Source organism: Eleginops maclovinus, chromosome 9 (genome assembly GCF_036324505.1).
Source record: "Eleginops maclovinus isolate JMC-PN-2008 ecotype Puerto Natales chromosome 9, JC_Emac_rtc_rv5, whole genome shotgun sequence".
In the NCBI taxonomy this organism is placed as follows: domain Eukaryota; kingdom Metazoa; phylum Chordata; class Actinopteri; order Perciformes; family Eleginopidae; genus Eleginops; species Eleginops maclovinus.
This window is the reverse complement of record NC_086357.1, coordinates 26199185-26211292: the sequence shown is the minus strand read 5'-3', so window position 1 is coordinate 26211292 and position 12108 is coordinate 26199185. Positions and strand designations below refer to the sequence as shown.

At 40.2% G+C, this 12108-nt stretch overlaps 1 protein-coding gene across 1 annotated transcript in view; it reads left to right on the top strand.

The window, feature by feature from the left end:
• LOC134869931 (E3 ubiquitin-protein ligase RNF220-like) overlaps nt 1-9953 on the top strand; it is a 44491-nt gene extending 34538 nt beyond the window's left edge. Inside the window, 12 exon segments of the mRNA XM_063891893.1 lie at nt 634-676; nt 919-1008; nt 3984-4027; nt 4253-4298; nt 4301-4339; nt 5224-5320; nt 5916-5975; nt 6084-6139; nt 6243-6327; nt 7852-7960; nt 8943-9017; nt 9386-9953. Coding sequence (XP_063747963.1) covers nt 634-676; nt 919-1008; nt 3984-4027; nt 4253-4298; nt 4301-4339; nt 5224-5320; nt 5916-5975; nt 6084-6139; nt 6243-6327; nt 7852-7960; nt 8943-9017; nt 9386-9457 — 816 coding nt within the window. The 3' untranslated portion in view covers nt 9458-9953.
• The last annotated feature ends 2155 nt before the right edge of the window (nt 9954-12108 follow it).

The window sequence follows — 12108 nt, the reverse complement described above, 5'->3', positions numbered from 1 at the left end:
CTAGCTTTACGCAAGTACAAGGTCCCTGAGTACTTCTGACTTTACCGCAAGTACAAGATCTGAGTTACTTCTACTTTACTCAAGTAACCAGATCTGAGTACTTCTAGCTTTACCTCAAGTACAAGATCTGAGTACTTCTACTTTACTCAAGTACAAGATCTGAGTACTTCAACTTTACTCAAGTACCAGATCTGAGTACTTCTACCTTTACTCAAGTACAAGACCTGAGTACTTCTACTTTACTCAAGTACAAGATCTGAGTACTTCTACTTTACTCAAGTACAAGATCCTGAGTACTTCTACTTTACTCAAGTACAAGATTGAGTACTATCTACTTTACTCAAAGTACAAGATCTGAGTACTTCTACTTTACTCAAGTACAAGATCTGAGTACTTCTACTTTACTCAAGTACAAGATCCTGAGTACTTCTACTTTTACTCAAGTACAAGATCTGAGTACTTCTACTTTACTCAAGTACAAGACCTGAGTACTTCTACTTTACTCAAGTACAAGATCTGAGTACTTCTACTTTTACTCAGATCTGAGTACTTCTACTTTTACTCAGATCTGAGTCGCTCTCTGTTTGACCCGTAAATGAATCTGAACATCTCGGTGTGCTTTCTGTGTTTCAGACGTTTCTCCGTGTGCGGGCGAACAGACACACCAGACTGAACGGTAGGTTTGACTGAATGTTGTTTCCCCGCTGACTCAGTACACCTCCTCTCTTAAACGCCTTTTAATTTGGAAAAACTAAAGAGTCAGAGTTATTTTAAATCATTCTAGTCTCCATTGTCCCCCCCTCACCCTCCTTAGTCAGACACCTCCCTTTTTTCCCACACCATCTCCACCGGCCTAGCGCCCACACGAGCAGAGGAGCTATTAACCTCTTGACCTCTGACCTCTTGATATGTTAACAGTCGATGACCTCTGCTGGTGCAGGTGCTACGTCAAATCCGCCCCATTACGCCCCCACAGCGCAGGAGCCCACCTAGACTGCATACAAGCCGGTAAGACACCCCGAGGAGCACTTTGTCACTCATCACGTTTTACACGGAGGAGAATAATAAAACATCTTCGGCTGCGGAGCCTCGGTCATCACGGCTGACAGGCATCTGCAAAACCACACGTGATTTACAACGTGAGCAGGAAAGGCTTTAAGTCATGAGAGGATGTGACTGCCTTAATCTTAATTTCACTCGTTTTTGTTTTAGATTCTCATCATTTTCTCTATAAGATTTCCGAAAAGGTGTCAAGTTTAATTTATGGTTTTGTTTTAATAGTTTAAATGTTATATGAAAGAGAAAAAAGCAATTAAATCTCCTTTTTTTGGGGTAAAAACATCATGTTTTGCATTAAAATTGACCAAAATACTTAATAATTAACGATCATTTTTCTCAGTAGTTGTGACAGCTTTAAGACAGAAAGCCAATGCATTCTCGAGTATTATTAAACCTTTATTAGTACCTTCATTTATCAAGTTATGATCTAAGGAGCAGGTTAAAGTCAATGAACATCAGGCAATCTTTAAACTGATCTATACAGCAGGTAAATACTATAAATAAAGGCATTATTTACAAATTCAATACTTTTTATGAAGCCAATTCAGTATTTTTTTCACAAGTGTTGAATATATATGACTAAAATAAAGTCTGTATCCAAAATACAGACAATCAGACGGATATAAGTGCATTAAATGTCCCAGATTAACATGTTTAAAGCACACAAATCCTGCTTTCTATTTTATCAAGCTTTCATTTATCAAGTTAAAAGGACGAGGCGATTAGGATCTGTTGTTATAAAGGACTTAAACCCGATCTGTGAAGCAAATTAGATGGAAGTAAACAGCGCTAATAAAGGTTATTAAGATGATATATAGATATTACATGATACAAAACAGAGCAAAGCAGGAAAGGAAAGGCTACAACTTGAATTTTCAACACGAAAAGGTTCTATCACTATTTCTTTATTATCAGAATACTAATTGGATTGGTTGTTATGGCTTAAAACGGATCTATAAATCACATTAAAGGATGGTAGACCCCATAATTAAGAGGCATTCCTTACAACTTACTGACAACCTTTGTAAGGATACCTGAAAAAGATAATAAGCAAAGTATTATTCCAGATATTTTCCCCCTCTTTCTTCTTCTGTGTTTTATAAAGTGTTGCTGATGCAGACGTCTCTGTGCCGCTGACGCTCCAAACTGTCGAGCTCTGTTAGTCTTTATTGGCTCTTATAACAGGACGGCATAATAAGCTTCTAAATACATGTCAGGGAGGAGAAAGAAGGGGGGAGGACGGGGGAGGAGGAGGGGGGGAGAGGCTCCTCCGTTGATTAATCAACCTCTCCCTCTGCCTGTGTTTGATGAGCTCTTCCTCATCTATGACCGTCTCTTTAACCCTCATTATGTTCGCTGCGATGGCGGCTCCCGGGTCACGGCCACCAGCTATCTCTCTCTCTCTCACAGTGTGTGTGTGTGTGTGTGTGTGTGTGTGTGTGTGTGTCCCATCCTCCCCCCTGCTAACCTCAGGGGCCCCACTGTCATCCAGCAGGAATTAGAGGGCCCTAAAACTTAATGTCCCCTTATGCAATCTGCAGTCAGTCAGGTCACAGCGGGGAGGAGGGGCAGTGTGTGTTCTGCCATGTTAACTTTTATATCGGAGGGGAGAGGGTGTGTGTGTGTGTGTGTGTGTGTGTGTGTGTGTGTGGAGGGGGGGGGGGACAAGATGGGATGGAAGGTTTTGTATCCGCTGCACACAAATACAGGAAATTATAGGCATTTCAGTTTTACATTTACTCAAGTTGAGTGTGTACTTCCTGCAGAAACGCAGTGATGAAACAGGTGGACAGACTTAAATACATTCAATCCAAATTAGATGTAATAATGTTGATCATATGAGCAATTCTTTCCATGTGAATAAGCACGCATGAATAAAGTAATCATATTCCTAATTAGAAATATTTTGGCTTGCAAATCTCCCTATTTAATTCCTTTGGTAACAAATGGGTAAAACTGTAAAGGAGAAACACAGATATTACACATAATAGGCCTCATGTGCAACCATGTGCAACCGATAATGAGACAGGGAAAGACAGCTAGATTTGTTTATTACAGAAACTGGTATAAAACACCGTCAAGAACACGGTCTGTGTCTCAGGCTGATCTTCATATGAACAGATTTACATTTACTGTATATTTTTTGTACATGCTGATTCATCCCGTCATCACTGCCCATCATTTTCCAGATTTGTAGGCGTTGTAAAAAAAGTGTAAAATTGTGCTTTTTAGAAAAGGCTTGGTCAGATTTTTGCTATTATTTATTACTAATTAGTCTAAAAATACCCGTCCCAAGTATATCAATGTTTCTTTAAATACTCTACTTGAAAAACTGCAACACAAATTTCAGTGTGCCCCAAAGTAAGCCCTAACATCCCAGTGAGCATTTTAATGTCGACCACACAATAATACGAGCCCTGAAACAGACAGGACTTTCAGGAAAACCTTTTTCATGCTATTAGCTAATTAAAATAGCTGTAATAATAGTCCTGTCTTACTGTTTGTATGCACCACATGAAGCGAAGCAAATTCCTCGTATGTGAAACCTACTTAGTAATAAAACCGATTCTGTTTCTGCTTCTGCTTCATAAAGGAAGACAAAATAAATGATGAGAGAAACAAATCCCTTTATCTCCAAAAAAAGTCTGATAACCCTACTGCCACTGGAAACATATACATTACCACCCCTCCTTTAAGTCCCCTTACTTTCCCAAATGACTCCCTAATGTTTTACTTTTGTTGAAGAAACACCTTTTCTATCTCGGGGAAAATGTTGGAATTAAAGTCACAGTAGATGTCTCAGAATGTCCCAGAAACCACCTCCCTTACAGCCAGGGTTAAAGCTCGCTTGTATGAAGTTTGAGGGGCATTGTGGCCTGCTTTAAAAGTTCCTTCATCTCATTCTGTCTCCTTTCTGTTTCCAGTCAAGATCGGGAAGCTGAAGAGGAGGAAACCAGAAGATGGACAGGTGCGTCCCCCCCCCCCCCCCCCCCCCCAGATGATTGTTGCCTTGACATTTCCATTGTAATGGGAGACGAGACTGGTGGTGTTCACGTAGCATCAGGATCACTGTCAGCCCGCTGTGTGTCCATGTGAAGACGGGAGCAGATACGTAGCTCCGGGCTGCAGGAGGCATACAGACGCAGAGTGTGTGTTTTATGATCGTGTGTGTGTGTGTGTGTGTGTTTTATAGGAGGGTTCAGCGGACTTGGTGCCATCGCAGGACGAGTGGAACGAGAGGAGAGGATGCAGATGTCGTCCTTAGTGGGAGGGTTCAAAGGTGTGTGTAAAGTGTGTGTGTGTGTGTGTGTGTGTGTGTGTAGTAGAGGTACCCATGTGTGTGATGTGTGTGTGTGTGCAGTGGGGGGTGAGGGATGTGAGTGAGTGACAGTCGGAAAGCCACTGAACTTTTCAGACCAGATTACAGCGGAGAACGACGCCTTCGAGGGTCAGATCTAAAGTAACGGTTTGTTTAAAAGAGGACCTGTGACACACTGATGGACACACACACACACACACACACACACACACACACACACACACACACACACACACACACACACACACACACACACACACACACACACACACACACACACACAACGTTCGGTGACTTTTACATTTATCTGAGAGTTATATAAAATGAAACCGTGCTCTTTCCGTCTTCCTTTAGTCTACAGGTACACTATCATACAATAAAGATCAAGTACAATTTTTATATTTGCATAAAGATATCCATACTAATACAAACATAAATAAAACATTTTAAAAATCATGAATTAATAAATAAATATTAATTAAAATAATAATAGAAAATGTTTAAATACGTTTATTAATTTGACTAATTTAATATAAAATAAAATAAAGTGTTGGGTTGTTTTCTTTACACCCTTCAATAAAAAAGAATAAAAGAAATAAATGTACAAATGAATAAAATATTTGCGTGTCCTTTTACAATCAGGTGTTTCCACCAATCACTAACCAGTACCTGAATCCTTTTACTTTCCCCGGGCGCTGCACAATAGCTGCCCACTGCTCCTAGTACTAGGATGGGTTAAATGCAGAGGACTAATTTCACTGTGTGTGCTCTGCTGTGTGCATGCATGTGACTAATAAAGAGGGTTTCATCCTCCGATTCTATCTATCTATGAATCGTCTCCTCAGGTGCGGTGTTGGTGAGCACGACCTCTAAGGATTGTCGAGACAGCGACGCAGATCTGGACGTGGACGGAGACGACACTCTGGAGTACGGCCGAGCGCAGTATCCTTTCACACAGAACAAACTCTGAGTATAAACTCTGTATGTTAGGTTCAAAGCACCAACAATTTCCAGGTTTAAAAAGTAAAACCAATATAGAAGTGCTTCAAACCTGCTTTACCTCCAATCTCCAGCGGGGGGCGACAGAGTGTGATTGCATAGAAGTCTATGAGAAAATGACCCGACTTCTCACTTTGTAAACTTTTCCCTGATGAGTTTATGGTCTCAATCTTTAGTTGTAAGTCTTCTTTAAAACAGTATGACGGTTATTGAGTAAATTAGGGTCCAATTTAGAGTAAAATATACGATAAAGCAGAGTACGGTTTAGGGCGGGGCTATGTTTTGATTGACAGGTTGCTACCAGTGTTCCTGTCTTTATTTTGATCCTTGCTACAGTCTGTTTTCACTTTAAAATACTCTTGGTCTGCAATTGGTTTTACTGAGCTTCACTAACAAACTCAAACCCATATACCAATAAGCGAGGTCCACTTCGTATATACAGTCTGTAGTTTAAAGTCAAGTAGGATGAATATGGTACCTAGTTAAGCATCTATCTTGGTTATCCTTGGGTCGTTCTGCTTCCTGACCTTGGCCTCAGATACACAGAGACAGATGTAATCCCCTGCTCAGGAGAAAGCTCCAAGGACACAACAGGGAAGTAAGTAATCCACCTTCATAGAGACTAAACCACATCATAAGCAGTTAACTATGAAACGTATCTTATCTGAATCCAACTCGAGGGTTAAATGTCTGTGCTTTCCAGCAGCAGTGGGATGCCTGACTCCAGACTGAGCCTTGAATTCTCCAAATGGTCGAATGACGGTGAGTGAAAGTAAACCCTGAATGTAGAATTGATCGAATTAAGATAAGAGAGGAAGAGCGCGTCTCTTATTTATCTGTTTTCTTTGTTTGTTTGCATCCTCAGGGAGTCCGTCTACCAGCAGTGGAGAGAAAGTGGACGGCAGCAGCGCCGGGCTCCCAAAAACCTGCAAGAACTCAGAGATAGAAAAGTACGTTTTATCACTTCAGGGTTTCATTCAGGGTGGATTTTCTATATTGCATGTTTATGAGACCTCAGAAAATAGCTTAAACGTCAACCACTGTTTCACAAAGTCAATAATGACATCCTCTTATATCTTGTGTTCGACCACGACTTAAAGATATTAGGTTTACTGTAATAGAGGAGTAAATAAATTAGGAAATATTCACATTTAGGAAGATAGAATCTGAGGATTTAAGTAAAACAAATATCAAAGAATGATCAAAAAGAGTGCAGACTAATTTAATTATTGACAACATAACAGTTAATCTAAGTCATTGTTCACATGGGGCCAGATATATTGAATTCAATCCAATAAAATGGACTTTATAGGCATAAAGGTTTGAAGAAATAATGTTTTCAAGGCATCAAAAACTCTCTATTCTTACTGCTAATAATCTCAAAAACGTTTTACCACACTTCTGTTTCATTGACAAAGTTACAGGAGTTAAAGTATTAGTTTTTTAGGCTTTAAAGCATCATTTTAAAACACAGAACTCAGTATTTCATCTGTAATCTGTGAATAATTGAATTAAAATAAGACTTTCTTCTCAAAGGGAGTTAAGTTCTTCCACACAATTCCTTTTTTTTGTTTCAATTAAGTAGTATTGTCTCTTTTAAGTTTGGTTTATTATAAATACATGTATTTCATTCAGTAGTTATTTACTGCTTGCTCAGTGTACCAAAACAAGTGATAAACATCTAGTTTAACAAAAAAGCCTAAAACCCACTTTTATGACTTTTCTTTCACACTATTGTTCTTATTTTATAATAATCACACTTGTTTACACGTGTTTTTAATACCTGTGTTATTGATTTGTGTCACTTGAAACCACTTTGAGCTGCATGTGGTGTCAGGAAAGCTTCCGTATGAATGAAAGTGTGTATTCATAATTATTTTTACCATTCAGAGCTGTGGAAGCGATCCCACCTCTTCCTGTAAAGATCATTTTGAAACCTCTCACACACACACACACACACACACACACACACACACACACACACACACACACACACACACACACACACACACACACACACACACACACACACACACACCACACACACACACACACACACACACACATAGACAATACTGTATGAATGAGATGATATCATCCATCAAGGTCACAGCAGGCGACGCACATTTCATCACACTTAATGCCGTGCAGCCCGTACAGCGTGTTTGCACATCTGCTGTAATTGTGCGCTTACGTCTATCTCTGTGAGGACGCTGACACCTCACCCCCCCGCCTCACCTCACACACACACACACACACACACACACACACACACACACACACACACCCTCGCCCTATGATAAATGAGACAGGGAATGCAAGCAATGTGATTGCTGCTAAATTTCATGCTCAGTGTCCATGTTGGCCAGCGAATAATTTAATCTGTCTTCGATTTATAAATGACTCTCCAGTGTCTGCCTGACTCACCACCCCCCCCTCTCTCTCTCTCTCTCGGTGTGTGTGTGTGTGTGCAGGCTCTCGGAGGATTCCACGCTGACAACTCTGGATGCACTTAAAGTTCGGATACGGGATTTGGAGAAGCAGTTGTCTAAGGGAGACAGATTTAAATGCCTCATCTGCATGGTGAGTGTGCGACGGCAAATTAAACCGTCCGAGCGGAAAGAGACAAAGTAGAGATAACAGAGCAGCAAAGCAGAAACCGGGGGGTAGACCTGTGTTTTAGGCAATAAATCAATGATATCAGTCACTTTCTTCCAATGGAATATACTGTAGATGAAGATATTCAGATCCATTCATACTGAGTTGTATGTTGTCTTTTTTTAAATATGTGAAAGTCTTGAAGTAATATTGTTTTACAGGTAAACACTTTGAGGGCTGTCCTTGTTTGAAAGGGACTTTAAATGAATTAAAACTCAAGCACATTGGTTCACTCATCCATTAGTTGATTGAATCTCCAGATCAGTTTCTCCTGCAGTGATTTGTATTTTATTTCTCAATGAAAAAACATTTGTGTTTTCTCAAACTCTGATAATAACGCAGAATTATGATTTCTATAACTATGATTTTACAGGAATCTGGTTTATATTTTAAGCTCAACTGGAGCTAATTGTATGTGATTATTTAATGAGCACAGTATTGTAATACAGTATGGGAACAGTGTTACTGTATACCGCTTTTACTATAAAATTGCAGCAGATTTTCTGATAAAACAAAACAAAAAACCTATAAAAAAATATAAAAATTACAGAAAAAAATTGTGTTTATTTGTGTAATTTATTCATTAGTTTATTTAACATTAGTTCATATTTTTTTTCATCTCTAGAAATATCTTTTAAAGTCAAACACAAAAGGAATTATAATAAAATGAAAAAGTCCGAATCGTTAAAACCTGGAACATAGAAGCTCCCAACACATGGCAATAAAACAGTTTATATTAAAAAGTTCTGGTTATTGGGAAAGGTAAAAAGACAAAGGTTTTCCATGATTCAAAACCAGTGAAAGGGTTTTGATTTGTCAGGGAAGCGTCTGTAATGGTTACATGTGTCCCTCTAGTGGCAGCTGTGTGTACTGCATGCTAAACTCACCACCTGTTTACTCTCTGCAGGACTCCTACAGCACCCCCCTCACCTCCATCCAGTGCTGGCACGTCCACTGTGAGGAGTGCTGGCTGAGAACACTGGTAAATAATCTGAGCTAATTTGGAAAATAAAGGAAATGAAATTATAAGAGTTATTACAGTTTTTCTTCAAGACTTTGGCTTTTTTTAAAATATCACAACTGTTTCATGGGAAATCATATCTCTATTGCATGATTACAAAAGGGATAAAACCAACCCAAAACATTTAATAATGCTTTAAAACCTGATAATTGCGTCTGTTAATCATCAATTAAGTGAAGAGTTCATGATATGTTTCGAAACGTAACAAATAAATATAATAAAGACATATTTTAAGTCTCAAGGTAGGAATTTAACTAATTTAGCCAAAGCGAAAAAGAAGAAATGTAGTCAAAATAAACATTTTTGTTTTTATTTCTCCTTCCCTTTAGGGGGCGAAGAAGCTGTGTCCTCAGTGCAACACCATCACCTCACCTGGAGACCTGCGGAGGGTCTTCCTGTAGCCAATCACAGAAGACTTCCTCAGTTTTAACCAATCAGGGGCGGACTGTGGGCAGCTGGCCTGTCAAAGACCCCCACCTTCTTCCTCCTCTTCCTCCTCCTGTTCGTCAGTGCACTCCTTCCACTAACCCCCTGACAATTTGAAGGACAGACGGTGTGACCTTTGACCTTCACAGCCCTGTACAATACCCAGAGTAGAACTGAGAGCTCAGGCACTGAAAACGAATAGGAAAAAGAAACGCTTCGGGACAATATTTATCAATTTTATAATCCTTCTTTTGTTTGAGAGTTAAATAACATGCAAAGCACATGTACATAGTTTTGTGTATTTTGGGATCAGTGTGTGAGTGTGTGTGTGTGTGTTGACTAGCAGAACAACCCGCCTGTATTTACTGTACAGTTTGTCTTCGCTTTAAGGATCACTTTTTATTTGTTTAGCTCCTGTAGGAAATATTCATATTCAAGTATCTCATCAACTCCAGTTTGTCTTGTTGTGTTTCTTTGTAAAGGGTCATTAAATCTAAGTTTATCCGTGTTACTTCAATAAAACGTGTGTCTAAAAAGTGTGACATTATCGTTCATCTGTGGGGGCAGAGGGTGAGGAAGTACTCAGATATTTTAAAGAAGTAAAGTCCTGCATAATGAGCGTCAGATTGTACGTAAAGGATCTCCATTCTGCTCATTTTCAGGTTCATATCAGCGCTTTATTCCTCTACTGTCTCCATGTTCAAACAGCTCTCTATTTTTCTCATACTGCCTGTGCTGCAGCTCCTCTTTTCACCCTCTGTCTGAAACCAGAGCCCAGTCTGCTCTGATTGGTCAGCTGGCCGGCTCTGTTGTGATTGGTCAACAACTTGTCCCGCCCCTTAGCCTATCACGTACCATGTGTTGGAGCACTTACATAGTGATGTCAGTATGTTCAGGAAGTAAACAAAGGAGTCCAATGGAGGCAGTTCAGGCACGGGGGAGAGCGTGTAGGAAACATTTTTGCCTTTGCAGACCATTTACATGCACTAAAACCTATATAACACACTACAGGAAAGGGGAAACCCCATAAAAGCACAATAGCTTATCATGCATGAAAACACATTCATCTCAAAGACAGAAAAGATGCTTTATGTCAGATTATAGCTACCAGTTTATCTCCACCTGTAACATGTACCTACGACGGTACACGTTACAGGTGCGGTATGTGTGTTCTTCACCTGTTGAACGCGTGGGTTTTTGGCGTGACCCGGCGCTGAACACCTGCTGTTGTTTGGTCCTGCGTACAGCTTTGTTGTGCTGACTGTGAAGTGGTGGACTCACCCTTTAAGAAGTGGGTCGCTGCAGGATTACCGAGGCAGAGCCGGCACACACACACACACACACACATACACACACTCACACACACACACACACACACACACACACACACTAAACCGGCTATTCTCAGCTTGTACTGCGTTATAACAGACACACACACACACACCCACACACACACACACAAGGGTCAATCACACAGAGTGGGGAGACACTTGTTGATTTTTCTCCAGTGTCGGGGAAGCTTAACGTCCTCTCGTGGAGCTGCTTGTTATGCTGGGATGCACTGGGTCGCCTCCAGGTTCCAATATGAACCCAGTTTCCAATGACTTGACACTGGAAGAAGTTGAACTGCAGCAAGGGAAGAAATCTAGTTTGGTTTAATGGAGCGTCTTAGAGAAAGATAAGAAACTAAATACCAAAAAGTCCGCAAAAAAAGCCGAAGTTTGAACTCTGATCCGTCTGATAAATATAAGAAAGAATAAGGAGGAAGTTATTTGAAAATGGTTTAGGTTCTAGTAAAATAAATAGTATTTTAACAATATTTACGTATTCTTTTAGGCCCAAAATTGTTTGAAATTTCAGTCGTTTTTTCAGCTTTGTGTAGAAAAGTTTTGTTTGATTTTTACGATCAGCAGAGGAAGTCAATCTTTTACTCCCTCATATTTACCTCCTTAAATTTCCTTTCAAAACCCAAAAATAAAACCTGGTACTTGAGCAACAAGTGTGTGCAAAAATGTATTCTTAATTATATGTACACACACACACACACACACACACACACACACACACACACACACACACACACACACACACACACACACACACACACACACACACACACACACACACACACACACACACACACACACACACACACACACACACACACACTTTCTGCTGCAGTGTGCTCACATGTGATTGGTCGCTGAGCTGAGGGGAGGTGGTGCTAATTCAGACTGACAGTGATCTGACAGTGCACGCACAGACACACACACACACTCACACACACACACACACACACACACACACACACACACACACACACACACACACACACACACACACACACACACACACACACACACACACACACACACACACACACACACACACACACACATACACACACACACACACACTGTAGTGTACTTAGAGGGCCTGGCTGAAGAATCATCTGCTGTCAAACGACTGTACGACACACACTCTTTTCTGCGCCGTAAGGAGAGGTAAGGACACATTTTTGTTTACCTTCACAACAATTTATTTCCTTATAGATGTTTGTTTGTTCTCTAAATCTCAGAAAACTGGGACAAATATCCATCCCTGATTCTGGAAGTCATCAATTACT